The 19,047-nt window shown below is 44.8% G+C and overlaps 2 protein-coding genes across 15 annotated transcripts in view; one reads left to right on the forward strand and one right to left on the reverse strand.

Moving 5' to 3' along the window:
- LOC135895788 (uncharacterized) overlaps positions 1-10,168 on the forward strand; it is a 50,608-nt gene extending 40,440 nt beyond the window's left edge. For 5 of the 8 annotated variants that reach the window (XM_065423957.1, XM_065423975.1, XM_065423967.1 and 2 more), the window contains 3 exons: positions 833-1,015; positions 3,804-3,926; positions 8,854-10,168. In XM_065423957.1, coding sequence (XP_065280029.1) covers positions 833-1,015; positions 3,804-3,926; positions 8,854-9,048 — 501 coding nt within the window. In that variant the 3' untranslated portion in view covers positions 9,049-10,168. The remainder of the gene's footprint in view (positions 1-832; positions 1,016-3,803; positions 3,927-8,853) is intronic. The other 3 variants (XM_065423982.1, XM_065423991.1, XM_065424001.1) reach the window with 3 other exon arrangements.
- The window catches only part of LOC135895820 (uncharacterized), a 155,821-nt gene extending 139,037 nt beyond the window's left edge, over positions 1-16,784 (reverse strand). For 3 of the 7 annotated variants that reach the window (XM_070523609.1, XM_070523611.1, XM_070523610.1), the window contains exons 1-3: positions 16,694-16,784; positions 6,378-6,523; positions 1,228-1,323 (exon numbers count right to left, since the gene is read on the reverse strand). In XM_070523609.1, coding sequence (XP_070379710.1) covers positions 1,228-1,323; positions 6,378-6,523; positions 16,694-16,745 — 294 coding nt within the window. In that variant the 5' untranslated portion in view covers positions 16,746-16,784. The other 4 variants (XR_010562484.1, XM_065424022.1, XR_010562492.1 and 1 more) reach the window with 4 other exon arrangements.
- Between the last annotated feature and the right edge of the window lie 2,263 nt (positions 16,785-19,047).

Genomic DNA, 19,047 nt, shown 5'->3' on the forward strand with positions numbered 1-19,047 from the left:
TGCAGCCACCGCCGAAGTCGGCGGCTGCGCGTGGCCACATCGGCTCTCCCAACGAGCAGCAGCAGCAGCAGCAGCAGCAGCAGCATACGAGGTAACCGGACGAGCCGTAGCTTAGGTCGAAACGGCGAAATGCCTGCTCCCACGCGAAAACTCGTGCCACTCGTGACTGCTCCCACGTGAACACTTGCTGTGTCATGACGTCTCGACACAGTATTAGCCCGGGAAATGAAACCGGAACCGGATTTAGAAAAGCTATTTGATTAAATTATTTGCGGGGCTCTGTGGCGATCGTAACTACTCTTTTATGGTTTAGCTGTATATGACCGTCATTTACCGCAACGTATGACTTAAAATAAATCATGTGAGTATCGCTTTAAGAAGAAAGGTCAAATCAGGGGTTGTTACAGATTAGGTACGTTTTTTGTGTCGTGTTTTTGTGGCAGGTAAACATAATGAAATCACGAGCAATATATTTGTTAGAAAGACCTTGTAGCAGCTAGCCTAACCACAAGCTTTCTTGCAACACGATGACAGCTTCGAGAGACAACGCAACAACAGAACGAAATATATACTAATTGCCGTCAAAGTCTCGTATTACAGATTTCGAGGCCAATACTCTCAGAATTACTGCTAGTTGTAATTGATGCACAGCTCTCAACCAAGGCATTTTTATCTCATCTGTAGTTCGAGCTCTCTCTGTGTGTGTAATAACGTTTTTATACAAGTAATGCTAACGTAGTGTTATCCATGCCAAAAACAAGCACCAAGAAAGGCATTAAGTTTTTACAGTGATGCTTGAGGGGACTGAATGCCTGTGTCTTCACTCCCACAGGCAGATTCATCCAAGTTTCTTGGGTATCTTCGAAACACGAGTGTAAATGTTATGATTTTTATCGCCGTCTCTGTGACTCTTAAGGGCCGTTGGTTCACGGCTAATGCTTACTCAGCGCACAACCCCAAGCTTCTGGATGGATGCGATGACTTAGACAAGGTTGAAGACATGCCACCGTACTCAGTGAGTATTTACGTTTCCCCTTTTACAAAGCTTGCTTCCAGACGAATCATTGAATAAATAAATTTTCCATACATCGATGGTCGCGTCATACGGAGGTAGCATGGCTCAATTTTGAGGTGGCTTGTTGTACGTTACGGCTTGTTATGGCTTTTTTGAGGTACCTTGTTAGGGCGGTAATATGGGGCCCGAAGTGCAAGGCCTGCCTACTCTACCTTGATGCAGGCATAGTCATACTTCCTTCGACCTTCCATGAGCACTTGCAGGGCCTCGATGAACATCTCACATGCCTCTCTGCTGCTGGTCTTCAGCTGAATACACAAAAGTGCCATTTCGTCAGTAAAAAAGATTAAAGTGCTCGGCTACTTTGTCAATAAGGCCCGCATTCGACCTAACAGCGATAAGATTACCACCATCTTCCGCTTCCCAGGCCTCAATAATAATAATAATACTTTATTGCGCCAAGTATTGAAAAAAATGTACAAACATAACCTGACAAAGCCTCATTGGGCTTGAGTGGCAGAACCCGACAGGCAGCGGAACCACGCAGATAAACACAGAGGCATGAACGCACATTAAAAGTTACGGAACATCAAATTAGTAGAGTGGCAACATAAAAGTAGACACAGAACCCAAGTTACATATAAAAAACACATCAGAATAAAAAGCGAGGAAAGAAAATAAAATAGCATGACAATACTCAGATCTCAGACCTCTGTGTCTTAATGCACCAAGGACTTGCGTAGCTTCTTTGGTTTAGCTTCATACTTTCATCACTTCATATGTAGCGTTGCCGCTACAGCGGCGCCGCTCCATCAACTGCTTCCTTCTGGAATTCTTTAAGTATGATCTGACGAATGCAAAGAGTGGTGCGGGTGTTGCCAATTGGTCCGCTTCTCCCTGCTTAGCTTGCGGTGGCGTAAAAGGAAGCGGTAAATATTCTGTCAGAACATATGCATAGCAAACAGTAGATTTGGTCCAGCTATTCCTTATACGTGCCGAAAGAAGTCGGCAACGTGATACTGCCACGCAAAGTTTTGAAGATACGCTATGAAGTAAACTATCGCATACAGCTCCGAGTGTTTTTCATCTAAGAGCATTTCTACTTTTACCGCTTTTTCATATCTCATCATGTCATCTTGAGACATATGAATTTTTAGCCTAGGTGCGGGGCGGTGACCTTTTGTAGACAGCCGCCTAAACCACCACACGTATGGAGCGCGCTGAAGTCGTTGTGATGACGTCCCTCTGAACATTCCTAATTACTGACCTGTAATACCACAGCTAAATATGCGCAGCCACCGATGTTTCCAAATCCGGGTCTGTATTGAAAAGGACCACTTACGCTACAAGTACTGGTAAGGCATATTCCAGCCAAGGACATGGTATTAGCGAATGTGGCCAGCCATGTTACGACATGGAGCGTTTACGATTGAAAAGCACTCTGAATTTGGCCCATCAATTTTGTTTTCTAGAGGATCCCCGCACTACTCCATACTATACTTGAATTTGTGACGCACTTTGAAAATTTGTGAAAGAAGTTTCCTTTCCTGCTTACTATGCTTACGAAGAGACGCGGTTATGAAAGCGCGATGCCTTGGGTGAAAAGGAGGAAAATCTCTGAGTGGCCTGGATGCTCGAATTGTTCGTCAGCCATACTGGATGAAGCTCTCTGCGTATAACATGTAAAAGCACCGTATCGTTGTTTACTGCATTGTTGTTACACCAAAATTTCCTGTAGACTGCGAGTTCGCGTGGTGACAACAAATTCAGGTGACTACGAATAATATCAGCGCCTCATCTCCACGTCCTTAATTTTGTGTACCATTGTCATGAAAAGTTCCTGCTCTGACACTGTCTACTGTTCCTCGTGGCGCCAGTGGGCGTTCATACCTGGACGCTAAATGAACGACGAACTTCATCTGAGGGCTAATGTAAGGGCGGCGATGTCAAGCCAACGCATTTTCTTGCGTACAAGGAATAGGCACGTGCTATTCTACGAATTTTCGCCGCTAGTTTATGCAGGAAATATACACCATGGCATTAATTTCTTACCTCATCTTCACTCTGTCTTAAATAGCGGGCAAGAATAAATGGTATTTTATCGTGTAATTAGCGCAATAAGTACCTGGAGTTTCAATCGGTGTTGCATGGCTTCCATGGGAAGAATTTGCGCTGCCTCACTTATTTTAGTCTGCCTTCTAACTAACTCGTAACATAATGTTATGGCACTAGGAAAATCGATCTACTTTAGAAGATCAGGTAAATTATTGCGTTCATCTTTACAATCTCTTCTGCATGGCTTTTTGCCCGCACACTGCTTTATGGGCGTTTGCTGGCAATCTTCCTAGTTGCAGTAAGGTGAGTTACTGCGCTATAAACGCACGGAAAACAGCAGTAGAAGTGAACGGAGCGCGCACAGTCCTGTCCACTTCTACTCCTCCTGTCTGCGTGTTTACAGTGCAGTCACCCGCGTTGCAGCCCAACTTGCCGCTCTACTGCAATATTCGTACTATGCGAAAATAAAGGAACGGAAACGCCAGTCATAACTTGGCAGCACGGCAGTTATGCAATCATCGCCAGTTTAGATGAATTTACGCGAAGGACACAAAAACCTAAAAAAAAATAACTTAGGAGATGCTTTTCAACATTCATTGATGCTCATGAAGAACGCAAGTAACTTCAAAAAAAAATAACGTGCGCACTGATTATAATGTGGATCATAGAACGGTGTATCCCGATACTTGCTATTTATATGCAATATTTTTGCACTATTTTTGGTCAACCGAAGGTCTGCCAGGCACAAGGTACAGGCCTATCCACTTACAAGAACTCACCTAACTATAAATCAGTCTTCCTCGTCAACTCCTCTAAGGTTTTCACTTTTGAAGCGGAGAGTACACTGAGAGAGAAGGTGAGTGGAAAGCTAACGCCTAAATTTTTGTGTCCAGTAATGCGGCACATCGTTGCCTAGGATCATCATTTGGAGGAGGGGGGGGGGGCGTGGAAATTGGTCGAATGGGTCGAAGAAGAACGTCATTAAATATCCACTGCAGCGCAACGTTTTTTTTGTGCCCTCAAACTAGATGATAAAATCAACTTATAAGAAATTCCCTGACAGAGGGTCATGTATGGATTTATTCCGGAAACATTTCTCGCCTCGGTCACCCTTTGTGTGGTCATTTGTACGCATTGTGAATATACGGTAGCGAAGCCTTTAGAAAAACTGGTATGAGAGAAGGCGCCTTCATCCACTCGATCCATTTCAATGGTGTAATCAACAGGACTCCCTGTTGGGCTATGGTAGAGATGGCGAAAGCGGCGGCGAGAAACGAAATATGTACATCGTGAAGAAACGCTGAAAAAAGAAAATAAAAAAAATGACGCTTGGTTTTGCATTATCGCTGTCTTGCGGTTTCGCCAGTTTGAACGCGGGCTGTCAAGGTTAATTTTGAAAGTAATAAAAATTCAGCCCGAACTAGGAATAAAGTCATAAGCACCGTGGCAGCTGTAGTAAACACAACGCAATAAGAACTACGCAAACTAATAACGTAAAATAACTTCCTAAGGTAATTTCGAAGTATAGAAAAAGCAATTTCCACGTATCAGACATTTAGAATGCCTAATGACTGTACGTACAAGACGACGAAAAAGCATGTTAGTGACATGTAGCGGCAGAAGGAACACAGCTTTATGTACCAGATTCCTGGACGTAAGTTTGGTAATAGAGGCCGTATGTTAATACCGCAGGATCTTAACGCTGTGGTTGCTGGTGTTTCACTAACTACGTTTAATTACTGGGCGTTAGCAAGTGTAACAGTAAATTAAGTTTGCACTAAATACTGTCGTAAGATAACACACCAGGGGCCCCGTACACAAACTTTTGTGTTCGTAAGTGATTTTTGCCATTGGCCGGCAGCCTTCCTGAATCGTATGCACACGATGAAGATTGGCTGGATTTTTCTGTACAAAAGCTTTTATCCTAAGAGCTTTTTCGAATACGGGGCCCATTGTGAGTAGTAATACAATATAAGAACGGTTGAAAAGAGCAGATGTAGCAGCTGGGCTCTTTAACGCGAAGCTGAGGAGCGTCTGGATGCAAGGATTCCGTTTCTCACGGCTTTCAGATAACTGAAAACTGCACCACCATTTCAACCGGAACTAGAGCCGGCAGCGCTGCAAATGACCTGTGTAATTTACACACATGATTGTCATCGGCGCGATAACAACGTGCAGAAGCCCGCGCTGCTGAATTTAGTTCTACTCTCACGAGCGCCGAACACCAGAAAATTAGGAGGCAACGCCAGAACAAGTATGCTGTAGTGCTGGCTCGGATTACGTATGGCGTTGTGAACTGGGCTGGATATATAATCTTATCGCACGAAGGTAGATACACAACTTTACCTGTCCTTATGCGTTCTTTCCTGAAATACACGTATCGTTCAAGCCAATTGCTCCATGGTTGTAAAGTTACTTTTATTACTCACCTGTTCGGACACTGGACGAGCACAAAACATTTCGGTGGGTGCGCAACATGCTACATTATCTCGTTTTACAGTGTTGCAAAGCGGCCCAAATTTTTTAACAGTTTCAGCGATAAATGTGACAACGTCAGCAGAATTTAGCGAGAATTCAGCAAAATGTTTGTCCCTCTTTACACTCTTAGGCAAAGTTAGACCCTTTGGCTTGCCCCTTCTGCCACACAACAATAATCGTTATCTGCCTTGATGCATTTCCTTGCTTTAACGCTGCGAGCCCGGTACTTTCCAGTACACTCTAAGAACAGTTTACACCCTTTCGCTTGCCCCTTCTGCCTCACAAAAATAATCGTCATCTGCCTTGATGCGTTTCCCTTCTTTATCGCTGCAAGCCCGGAACTTTCCAGCGACGAACGGCACGCGCGTTATCAGAAGGGACACTCCAAAGGGTGTAAACTGTTCTATGCTGATAACGCGCGTGCCGTTCGTTACTGGAAAGTGCTGGGCTCGCAGCGATAAAGAAAGGAAACGCATCAAGGCAGATGACGATTATTTTTGTGTGGCAGAAGGGGCAAGCCAAAGGGTGTAAACTGTTCTTAGAGTGTAACGAACGGCATGCGCGTTATCAGCATAGAGCAGTTTACACCCTCTGGAGTGCCCCTTCTGATAACGCGTCTGCCGTTCATTGCTGGAAAGTTCCGCGCTCGCAGCGTTAAAGAAAGGAAACGCATCAACGAAGATAACGATTATTGTTGTGTGACAGAAGGGGCTAGCCAAAGGGTGTAACTTTGCCTAAGAGTGTAGTGGCACTCTCGAAATAAAAAGTACGCGACACTGCTTATAGGCAAAATTGTTTTAACTAGTAATCTACAGTTTTCGTTTCTCACCTCGTTTTCTACCGCGTTCACGTTGGAGCTGTCGTCTAGGAGTTTGTACGGCTGTAACGGTGAAACCCGGTGGTGCGTTGATGCAATGCCGCCTGCACGGGAGCCGTCACTAAGCACAGCCAGCCAAGGCCTCGCTTGAAAGCCACCTGCGTGGAAACCGCACCTGCCATTAAAACATAACTGGCTAACGCAGCAGCAACTACTACTTCGTTCGAGTGAGGCTGTGAGCCCGCGAACAGACCCCTAGTGCTTCTGAAGGGCGCGAAAACTCGCCTACACAGCTTCGCTGCTTTTGATGTTAGTTTCCAGATTTTTTAAGAATCTGTGAAGGAACTTGCCTTTATTTACGCTAAGAAAAAAATACATCAACACAATATCGTTCTGCATTCTTCTTCAAACTATGTGATAAAATGTGCATTTGCGGTGCACGTACTCACTTTCTTCTGTGTAGCAGAAGACTCAGTTTACGTGCCTCGTGAAACTTTAATTTCTTAGGAAACCTTTGTTAAGTGCTCTCCAGGACTATGCGGAGAAATTTCGCGGACCTCAAGTTGTCAACGTGTCTAAGAAAGCTGAATTCTGCGGTATGAAAGGAATATATTGTTGATAATGATAACGAAAAAAGGCAAGGCGCAGCTAAAAGATATTTCAAAAATTTCAAATGTCTTGATCGTAAACTCAGCACAGCTTTAACAGATTATGGGGAATATAACTACACACATGCCATTGTTTGAAGCCCAAGGTGAAGTTTGGAAAGGAAAACCCTTTTGCCTCTCCCCTAAATATTTACGAGACCATGGCCCTACATCTGCATAACACTGGCATGATTGACAACGGTTAAATATTTGTACATATAAAGAAGCAATTTGATAGGCAAGCGTTTAAACCACACCACACGTTTGTCCTTTGGCCTTGTTAGTTTCGGATAGTAGTAGAAAGTTGTTGTAAAGAAGGGGGGGGGGTGAAACGACAGAACACAACACATGCGCTCAGGCTTCTGTTGTGTCCAAACTAGCCTGATCCCTTTGCAACGATCTTACCACACGAGAGTGGAATCTCATAAATGACAGTTTGCTTGCGGTGAAGTTAACGTGTTTAGCAAAGTATCTTAAGAAGGATGTTTTTTTGGCGATGTGGTTTATATGTTACGATTACTATGAACAGAACCGCATACCCAATGTCACATACCTTTTGGCCCAAGTCTACTGGAAGGAGGTTCATTGAGGAGTGGCACATACCTAACATGGTTGACCATAGCTGCGGGACTGGGTAGGTACCAATGTTCAATGAAACTCTCTGACTTGTACTTGGAGCACTGAATATGTGGTCTGTGCTGATCTTCAATGAACCTTTTTGATGCCACTTTGAGTAACTACGTATGTGCCACTCAGAATGTGCCGTTTTACAATAACGAAAAAAAAAGATCCTGTATGTTCTTCCGATGCTGGGTTGAACTGAACGCGTGTCACAAGCGTTACTTTTTAAAGACAGCTACCCGACGCTTTAGGAGGCTCCGCCCAGTAAATGCACTGCGTATGTGCCCCCTTTTAGTAAACGTCCTTCACGTCAATGCTTTAGCGAGCTGCACCATGGATGCACTGGATATGTACCACTGTTCAATGAACTTGTCGCCAATTTATCAGTGTGTAAGTGGCAGTTGGTGTGCGCAAGTGAGGAGACAATTCTCAGCGTTCGGACGCCCGGGAGCGCCACGCTTCCTATTCTTAGGCTGCTCGTAGACTTCAAAGGGCCACTCGATCGCACGACGTTTCAAAAAAAAAAAGTGACAGAGGAGCTCGGTTGCCCCAGGACGCCTTTCTCAGCATTTACATGCACCAGGCCGCCATGCATTTCGGAGGCCTGACGCCGGTTTCGCAGTGGTGCTTCTAGATGCGGCCGAGTGTTCTTAGGAAAGCGTGAAATGGGAGTCCCGCTGCAGTACAGGCCTCGCACATCACTCGTTTCAACGGCGGCAATATGCTGTTGTCGTTATGTTGCATCCATGCTAAACGCATCAATGTCGACAGTCATCGTGAGATGGAATCTGCAGAATTTTTTTTTTCGCACAGCAGGACTTGCTGTCTTGTAGAGACGATTTTCGAGGCCAATTGTGCGATGCTTGTCCTTGTAGCAGGAATGAACCTATTGAGGGGAATGTGAATTTCAGCTGTAGAACAGAATTTAGTCAGTCACAAGATATATTTTATAGAAATACAGCAGTTCCGTCGCTAAAAAAAAGAAACGGCCGGCAATCCCCGCACCTCTCTCCCCCCCCCCCCCCAAACAAAAAGAAAAGAAAATTAAATAAGCGAGTGTAATTTTTAATAGAATGGAAGTTGATTGGAAGCTGTTGTCACGCGGAAAGAATGTTCATGCGGTTATAGTGTTATATAACTCAATGTTATATAACCGAAAGACTGTGATATTGCGTATTGTAGCCCCTACGCCTCCTATTCTTTTTCTGTACACTATCCAGATTTGTGATTTCAAGGACGGTCTTAAAACGGCCGAGTTTGGGCTCGCCGTCTACGACATCGATGCCGACAGCGAGGCTAAACCGTGCCCCGAGGTATTGTACACCGGACAGTACAAGAGGCTGACGCTGCTGCAGAACATCCACGACTTCATGGAGAACTTCACCAACGTGGCGGAATGCAAGCTCGTCACCTAGTCGGCGTTTAAGGGCTCAACGCTATGTGGTCCCCAATCGCCGGCCCAATGGGACATCTTCTTGGGCCAAGGCGCCTGTCGTAGATGGAGAATTTCTTGAACCTACGAGTGGGGCTGTGCTACTGTGAAGTGACATTGCAGTGCTTTTCTTGTTTTATGCGTGATTTTGTTTCAAACACCAAATATTATAGTTCGAGAATAGCATAATTGAGTCTGTTGCTGCCTAACTTGAGAAGGGAGACTTTAACATAACTGTAGATTGACAAGTTGCATATTCATTTGTCGTACACGTGAGGATAGAAATGTTGACTTGACCATATGATGTTACATGTTTACCGTCGTTCACTGAATCTTGTTGCTTGTGTTTCACAACTTTATTTGTACCGCTTGGCCTGCGCCTATATATGACCCCCTTGAAGGAAAGCAGTGGCGCGCGCTGTTTTCGGTACACTGGGAGATAATTGATGTCTTGTATGTTATAGCAAATGGGATGTTAAACACAAGGGTTGTATGCCAGGAAATTTGTACTGTATTCTTCGCTGTTCTCAGAAGTGGGAAAAAAGACTGCAGTGGAAGCGGGAATAAGTGCCCCATCAATTCGCTCTGAACTCAGCAGTATTGTACAGCCTGGTAGAAATTAAGCAAACACACGAAAACACGACAAGAGCCGTGATCTTGCAGCTATTATTAATGACAGTGTTTCCAATGCTAATACTATTCGCGTAACATTGGTGATCAGAGTGATGCTCCGCCTGCGTAATCTGCGGCATCAACCGGTCGTCATGGTGAATGATGAGCGTGGCATAAAATCGAGCGCCAGACCCTCGGTATGGAAACGCTGCCAAGTTCCTATTTTACGGCATGTGTTTCTTTTGTTGCTTTATAAGGATGGTAAAAGAACAATGCACACGAATACTATAACACGAAGAAACGCAACACAAACTTGACAGTATGTGAGAGACTCGTGATAAGGTTTTGATTATATGCCTCACGGAAAAGAAAATATAAATACATGAACTGAACGATTCATTCTAAGGCGGACGCAATTGTATTACACGCCTAGAGAAATATGGCAAAACTTTTTAGTGAATCTTTAATTTTACTCAGTCAATAAATTTGTATATCAAGCTTATCCGCTTTGGATGATCTAACGAATTCAGTTTAGAGAAGCGGGATATATGGTTTGGTGCAGAGTTTCACATTTGCAAACTGCGTCATTTTTTTTGTCACAATTCTCGAAAAAAATTTACAAGCCCTAAATAATTTTGCTGCTTCCTACAGTCACTAGCGTTTAAATTTGTGTCTCAAATGCAAGACATTTCATTCAAGTAAGTCCAGCGTTCGACTCATAAGATGATTTCTGCAGTTGAAATGTATTGGAAAAAGGAAGCAGGTGTCGGCGCCGAGTTAAAGTAGGTCTAAATAATTTTTTGAACATAGTACGAAAAGTTTGCCGATCTGTCGTAGAGGCTGCTGTGAAAATTTGAACTAGCCATTACTGAGGTGTACGGAGCAGGGAGTTCACGACCTCGTGTCAAAAACAGTAAAAATCGCTTGCTTCCACTTCGACGATATCGTCAGGCAGCGTCAATGAAAGCCACTAGCCAATGGACGCTATTGGCTGATTTCGTGAGCACGAGGGCATTCTCATGAACAACATGACTCCTAATTTTGACCTCACTCAAAGAAATTTTATATGTCGGCGATTTAAAAAAAAAAGAAATCATGTCATATTTGCACTGCGCGTAGCTGCGTCAGCGGCGCGTGGACTCCGAGGTTGCAGTTTCGAGCTGCGTAGCGTAGTTTGCCGCAGGCGCTACAGGTTGCTACAGTGAGAGAGAGAGAGAGAGAGAGAGAGAGAGCACTTAGTAAGATTGAGGTGGAGCCACTTCCTCGCAGAGTGGAGTTCAGGGTCGCATGGCTCGCACCACTCTACCTGCCCACTGGATCAGCCGTCGCTCCTGTTCCGGGTCAAAGCTGGTCAGCGCAATCTACCTTGGGGAAGTTGAAGGTGAATTAATAGGGAAGTAGCCCGGAGGGTGTAGGGATTCCCAGATCCAGTGATGTATCCTGGGCTTTTTTTCACAGTAGGGACAGCAAAATGTATAATTTGTGAAATGGAAGAGGTGTAGCTAAAACAGACATGCGAATGAATGAGGTTGTAGCTATCGCCATGCGACGACATTAGCTATCGCCTTGTGCCATGCGACGACACCAGCCATCACGTGTGCTTGGGTTCAACCATGCGAAGACGCAGTTCAATGTCCGACGTACGCCTCTGCTGCATCGACAGCGGACGCCCGTGTAGTACTTTGGATATGCCATGGGTCAAAAGCAGGCCGCCAAAGCGTACAAGAGGTGTGAAGGTAAGAACTGACCAACCGGAAGACTACGAGACATGGATGATGGACAACATGTTCAATATGTTTCTGTTGTTGTATCTGTATAAAACTGGCCTCCGTGCTTGCACTTAATTTCTTTCTAAAGTTAGGACACGTGACAACGCAAGCGCAAAGCCGAGGACACCTAAGCACTTAATATGAGTTGTGAATGCGAATTCACTAATGTCCAAAGTTGAACGCTGCCGAGCCATCCTTGTTGCGCTGCGTGTAATGTTTTCGAGTTTTGACGTGGTGTACATTGTCAAGATTTACTGAACCGCTGCTGTCTCACTGCATTGAATCGACACATTTACAATTCGCGTTTCTGTGCTAAACGGTCGCTACGTTCTTCAGGGTTCACCTCGGCCACTCGACACCGCTCCGCTGCGCGTTTTCGAGCCTCCAGACGTTCGCTTGCAGAGCCCGGGTCCCTCAGGCACATAGTAGGGGGTTGCAGAGCGGCACCATTAAATCCTCCGAACCCTTACCCCACTAACGAGCTTTGGGAGAGAGCCTTGGCCAGCTCCGATCTCAAGGATCAGCAACAGCTGATTGCGAGGGCCCAGGACGCGGCCCGAGTTCAAGGCATTCTGGAATGAGGACGCCTCTCCAAAGCTTCATTCACCGAATAAAAATGTTTATTCTCTCTCTCTCTCTCTCTTAGACACACTTCACTGCATATCGAAGACGTTCTGCTTCACGTCACCGTATCGTCTTCGTCGAATCGCGCTAACGACGTGGCGTCGTAGCGATTTCCGTCGCAGCGATTTCCGCTCCCCGATGTCCTCTCACCGATGCGCACACCTGTTACGCTATCACGGCAGCAGGTGTTCTGATTCCACCGATTTGCTCCGTCGAGGTGCGCTCGTGACGTGATGCCACAGCAAATAGGAATTTAGGTGCCATTTTTCTGCTACGGATGGCACCGGTTGTTTCGCTCGATGGGCCATTTCATGCTTTCGCAAAAATAAAAATATTATGGACTGAACATGAAGACAGTAGATGACAACTCGAAATATTGCGTTATGAGGTCCGGTAAAATAAATAAAAGGCAGAGGGTGATGCTGCTACTATTCACTCGAATAAAATATGGAGAAAAAATTACGTGGTAAGAGATTTGTTTCATTTCTATTTCTATGGATTTCTTCCCGGAGAGGACCGCGGGAAGGCGAACATGCAGTAGCAGCTGGCAAAGAGGGTCTTACGAGAAGGCACCTACTTGGCAACAAAATTTAGGCCTTGTGAAGAATGACGTGACACATCATTCAATAAACATATACAACTGAAATGTAATTAATGTAGATCTTTAAGTAGGGTGAAAGATTACAGGTTGGTGCATTGCTTCACTCTTTAGCAGGTACAACAGCACGCTGCCGTACATAGATTTGCAACGGGCAGGCTTCCTCCTCGAAATTGGAGCTTTTTTTAGCTCACTGGTTACATTATATAGTTGGATCTTTCCATTAGGCATGCCAAAAAGGATTGTTCTATAGTTTCACTGAAACTTTCATCTGCCCATCAATAATAAAGCATTGGCGAAATAAAGACCGAAGAAGAAGGCGAGAAGGCATTGGGACGTGCCATAAGTTGATGGAAGAAGCAGAAGAAGAACACGAGGAAGAGGGGGAAAAACACAACAAGGTTGTGCTCCGTATTTCTGTGGCACCGATACTGTTCCGATTAATGCTCTCCTGCACAAAAACAGGTTATCGTGGCGCATCTACGACCCACCGACTGTATCCTGGTCATCAGAAGGAGTTCGAGGGGGATTCTGTTTTGCCGGCTCCCTCTGTTTCGTTCATCATCATCATCATCATCATCATCATCATCATCATGGTTACGCCCACTGCAGGGCAAAGGCCTCTTCCATACTTCTCCAACAACCTCGGTCATGTACTAATTGTGGCCATGTCGTCCCTGCAAACTTCTTAATCTGATCCGCCCACCTAACTTTCTGCCGCCTCCTGCTACGCTTCCCTTCCCTTGGAATCCAGTCCGTAACCCTTAATGACCATCGGTTATCTTCCGTCCTCATTACATGTCCTGCCCTTGCCCATTTCTTTTTCTTGACTTCAACTAAGGTGTCATTAACTCGCGTTTGTTCCCTCACCCAATCTGCTCTTTTCTTATCCCTTAACGTTACGCCCATCATTCTTCTTTACATAGCTCGTTGCGTCGTCCTTAATTTAAGTAGAACCCTTTTCGTAAGCCTCCAGGTTTCTGCCCCGTAGGTGAGTACCGTTCAGTATGGGTAAGCCTAAAGCTGTCTTAGTATTCCCGTGATGCATGGCATTTCAATAATATATGGGGTTTTACGTGCCAAAACCACTTTCTGATTATGAGGCACGCCGTAGTGGGGGACTCCGGAAATTTTGACCACCTGGGGTTCTTTAACGTGCACCTAAATCTAAGTACACGGGTGTTTTCGCATTTCGCCCCCATCGAAAATGGCATTTCAAATACTGTCACCTTGTGACCTAGGTAGGCTCACTATTGCCTTTTTTTTGCACGGAAATTGATAACTCAGTGTTAAGCATCCACTATAAATGCGCTATGAAGGATTTCAGGCGAATGTGAATGAAAAATAGCCATGAAGAAATAGCGCAATAGTGCTTGGCTTGAGAGATGAAACCAATACAAAAAAGCACATGTACCGAAACGTGGAGCACGCATCAAGATGTCTGAGCTTTTACGATGCTTGCATGATGGCTGCATGTGAGTACGACATTTTATTTAACCTTTCCAGTCAGTCGCGCGTGTGTGAGCTTCTTGGATGTGAGAATTATGAGTCACTGGTTTAAAGAGAATATCATTCTTTGGCTCTTTCGGCCGTTTTTGTGGTTTGTAGTGGATGAGTGGTGGCTATACTCTGCCTATAAAAGCAGTAGTTTGTTGGCTTGTTCTCTCGCGCTCTGTCTTGCTGGTTTTTTTGTTGGTTAGAGCTATTCGCTTCCATATACAATCACCGTCGATGTTTTGTGCACAATTTTTATCATTTAGAAGCTATAACACTTTTATTTGTTTTTTTTGTGTGGCGGGGCAGCCGAATCAAGTGGTGAAGCAGGTAAGTTACCAGAAAGGTTTTTTTCTTTTGCGTAACTAAACCTGAACCGGTGCTCTCGAGTGCCATTTCATTCTTTAGCTCATAGCAAGTTCTTCGTGACTATTTATTTCGTTGATGTAAGATGACAGCTTCCATACTGCCCTTACATTGTTGCTATTACTGAAACACGGCTTCTCCCAGAAATATACAGCCATGAAATAGCACCCCCAAACTATTCAGTTATCCGTGAAGATCGACCAACTCGAGGTGGTGGCACAGCTCTGCTTATTAAGAAGTCCTTACCCTTTGTATTGATGCCCGACCTTCCAGATGTCGCGGCTGTGTTCTGCAGGATTATGTGCGATGATTTTGCTATAACTACTGGTTGCTTTTACATTAGTCCTCTTTCTGGTCACGAAAGTGCTATTACTGTACAGGAGTTTATGCAGAAGCATGCTAGCAACCGAGTTGTTCGTATGGGAGACTTCAATTTACCAGATATTGACTGGAATATCATGCACCACACTTCACTCTCATCAGATTTGCTCATTTATTTGTTGGTGAATTTCGGGCAGCCATTATCCTTCAAGAGAAAAATGTATAACAGCTGTGTCTTACCAGTACTCACGTATGGAGCAGAAACCTGGAGGCTTACGAAAACGGTTCTACTTGAGGACGACCCAATGGGCTATGTAAAGAATGATGGGTGTAACGTTAAGGGATAAGAAAAGAGCAGATAGGGTGAGGGAACAAGCGCGAGTTATTGACATCTTAGTTGAAATCAAGAAAAAGAAATGGGCATGGGCAGGACACGTAAAGAGGAGGGAAGATAACCGATGGTCATTAAGAGTTACGGAATGCATTCCAAGGGAAGGGAAGCGTAGCAGAGGGCGGCAGAAAGTTAGGTGGGCGGATGAGATTAAGAAGTTTGCAGGGACAACATGGCCACAATTAGTACAAGACCTGGGTATTTGGAGAAGTATGGGAGAGGCCTTTGCCCTGCAGTGGGCGTAACCAGGCTGATGATGTTGATGATGATGAAATTTCGGGCTTCGTCAAGTTGTAACCTCTCCTTCGCGAACACAAGGAACAAGCGATAACATCCTAGACTTAATATTGATTAGTGACAACTTCCCCCTTCATCTACTGAACTCGGAGATCATAAACGGTATCACAGACCACAACATACCATAATGCCAGCTGCCCCTCGGATGCACTTCAACAGCTAAAACTACTAAAGTTATTGTCCATAATTTTGAAAAAGCAGATGATTCCGCTATACTAAGCTATTGAGCACGCGAATACCAAGAATTTTCCGAAATTGCCAACGATAGTTCTGTTCACGTCAATGATCTCTGGCTCAATTTCAAGCGTATAGTCTCACACTGCAAGCGTCACTATATACTGAAAAAAGTAAAAAATCAAACAAACAAAATCCTTGGATAACACGCGATATAATTCACGTCAAGCGCAGAATAACACGCTTGTGGCGTAGCATGAAAAAGAACGGTGAAAGTACACACACAAAAAAAATCGCAACTCTTCCGCCCTGCCGACAAACTCAAGTTAAAGGCTAAGCTTGCGAAGCATATATATTTGAATGAAAGATTGCCTAAACTTTGCAATAACAACCATAATCGCTTTTGGAACTTTTTTTCGCGCACGCCCCGCAGCGACACCAGATCGTCCACGCGAGGAAAAACTGGCACTCGCTGATAAATTTAACCAACACTTTCAATCAGTCTTTACTAAGGATAACGACACAATTCCATATTTGCCACCGTCGTCCTTCCCCACTATTGACACATTAACAATAAACGACTCCGGAATATTTAAACAGTTACTTGAGTTAGACGTGAAGAAAGCAAACGGTCCCGATAGCATTCCCAACGAGTTCTTGAAAAGATATGCTGAATGTAATAGTAAATTACATTGAGCACACGTGTGCTGACACGGTACCCACAGTACACACAGGTGGCGGCGGCGGTGGTGAAAGGACGCTTCACTTACCTGTTCGTTTTCGCCTATCCAGGTTGGTTCTGACTTCTGGGAAGGCGGTGTTTCACAGTTCTTGCATTGCTGGAATCGTCGCGCCTGCTGCTGCTTTCCTAAGCGACGTTTTTTTTCAACGTGTTCTTCATCGTCAAATTTTCTCCACCCACCAGACAACCTAGAAACCGCTAGCGTGGCTGCGGAACTGCGTGCTGATCGACGTCACTGACCTCGTGCAAGTGTTGTCGCGCTTCCGGTGCCGAAAACTGCGACTGGACACATGGGTGGCGGCGGCGGTGGTGAAAGGACGCTTCACTTATCTGTTCTTTTATGCGTTGCATATTGCAATCACTCAGTTCAGCCCTTGGGCGCGGCCGGGCAGCCCCCATTGACCTTTAGCGCAACCACGTGACGTGACGTCACGACAGCCGGAGGAAAAGCTGGGCCCAAACTCGGGCAATATGCAACGCATTCTTGGCTTAACCAAGCTAAGCCTGGCCATTTTTTTGCCTATCCAGGCTCGTAAATTCGCTTATTTCTTCGGTTTACCGCCACGTTACCGCTACCGCCATTGCCACCGTGTTCTCTGCTTTGCTCAGTGCTGTGTACTATTCTTTAACATCATTGTACGCTTTTATTTGAACAAGTTTGGTAAGTTGAAATGGAAGGCGGTATCTTCGAAGGACTTTTGTGTACATCGGCTCTTGCACCTCTCTTATTCTCAGTGATTTGACCTGCTATGTATGAGACGAGAACAAGACGTGTCCATTGCGAGAAAAGAAGAATGTAAATACAATGTTTAAACGCATTCGTGACTTCTTATTCTTTATTTATTGTTCTACATAAGTGCTTAGCCTAGCGGTGCATAATTTACTTTGTTAAACAGTGTCTTATGCCGCTACAGATGACGCATCAACTGCCTATCCAAGGAAAGCTATGTGGTATATGCACCTAGGTCTGCACCTTGGCGACCGCCATGCTGAAGTTACCAACGTCGTGCTACCAAGCCGGTGCTTCCCTATTGTTCTTCGCCTTTTGAACGGGTCAATCCGGTGATTGCAAATACTTGTTCTCCGGACGCTATGCTCAAACGTTCGCTCAACTTGATGAAAAACAACTTATACGAACTGGGGGTCCGCTTGTCTGGGTCCGGTACCCAAACACTGCATTAGTTTCAGCTGCTGGTGACATCTTAAAATTGTCACCATATCGACGTAAAGTGCTAGTGTGGCAGTGTAAATATCACAAAAAGAAAGAAATTGCCGCAGAACCAAACTAAGATGATTGTGGACGGTAATGCGTTAGCATTTGATATAACGACACAAAGTATTGCCATGTAGGTGTGTGCTGCAGCAGTGTGTGCCTCTTTCACGCTTCCCTAAGAACACTGGGCGCCATCTAGTGCCGTCATAGCGAAGCCTGCGAGTGTCCTCCGAAATCCATGGCGCCTGAGAAACGCATCATGTAGCACCGGGCTCCTATATGCGCTTCTTTTGGATACACTCCGCGATGTAGTGGCATTGTCGCCAAGTCCTAGCATAGCCTCCGAGACGAGAAGCATGGCGTGCCTGCCTATGCGAACGCTGAGAATTGTTCTCGCTTGGTGTATGCACAATCGCTCATACTAAGCAATGCAGGTTGCCGAGAGATTCATTGAAGAGCCGCATACATCTAGTGCATACATGGCGCAGCTCGCTAAAGCTCAAATTTTTTGGGACTGCTGTGTTTTGGCTATGATAACAAAGTTCAGATGCCTACCAGAGTGGCAGGGTATCCTGAAACTCTTCTTGACTTTTGCTTCACCAACGGCAAAAATTATAGGTGTGCTGGCATTCTTGTACCCGGAGCCAGTGACCACTAACCAATTTTCGCATTCATCACATCACGCATAAGTCAACGAAAAAGATTTGCTTCAACTTATTGCAGAAAGATTACCACCGAGAAGATCAAGACTGTTAAAGAATTAGTTTCTGAAGCTCACCAGAGCCAAATTCCCGAAATCACTGACGCTGTACTTGCGTAGGAAATATTTCTGGTGAAAGTTAGATTTCATAACTGGTTCCTACCTGTTTTGAAAAAGACGGACAAAAAAGCGAGAAAGCCATGGATCACCTTTAGCCTCCCTTTTACAAAAGAATGAAAGAGCTAGATAAGCTACTTAACAGCTTTATCAATACAATACCGATGGCGTACTTCCTTTAGTTTGAGCAGACAAGGAATAAGTTAGAACCTTATATAAAGCGGGCACGCATAAACTACTACTAAAATAAGTTTGCAAGCATTATGAATGATCGGAAAACAATTTGGAGTACTCTGAACGATGTTTAGTCAAGAGCGAACACATATACTATTTCTTAACTTTTAACGGGGGGCAAATTTTTCTCAGGCACATTGCTTGCTGATATGTTCAATGACTATTTTCTAAGATCAGGGGCATTTTCTGAGATGAATACCGATAATCGGTATAAATTGCACCTCACAAATGACATTAAGGAATCAATTTCTGCGGCTCCCACCCATGAGTCGAAGACGAATTTATTCATGATGAACCCGCGGAATAGTTGTGCAGCTTGTAATTATGGTA

This window comes from Dermacentor albipictus, chromosome 8 (assembly GCF_038994185.2).
Source record: "Dermacentor albipictus isolate Rhodes 1998 colony chromosome 8, USDA_Dalb.pri_finalv2, whole genome shotgun sequence".
Classification (NCBI taxonomy): Eukaryota; Metazoa; Arthropoda; class Arachnida; order Ixodida; family Ixodidae; genus Dermacentor; species Dermacentor albipictus.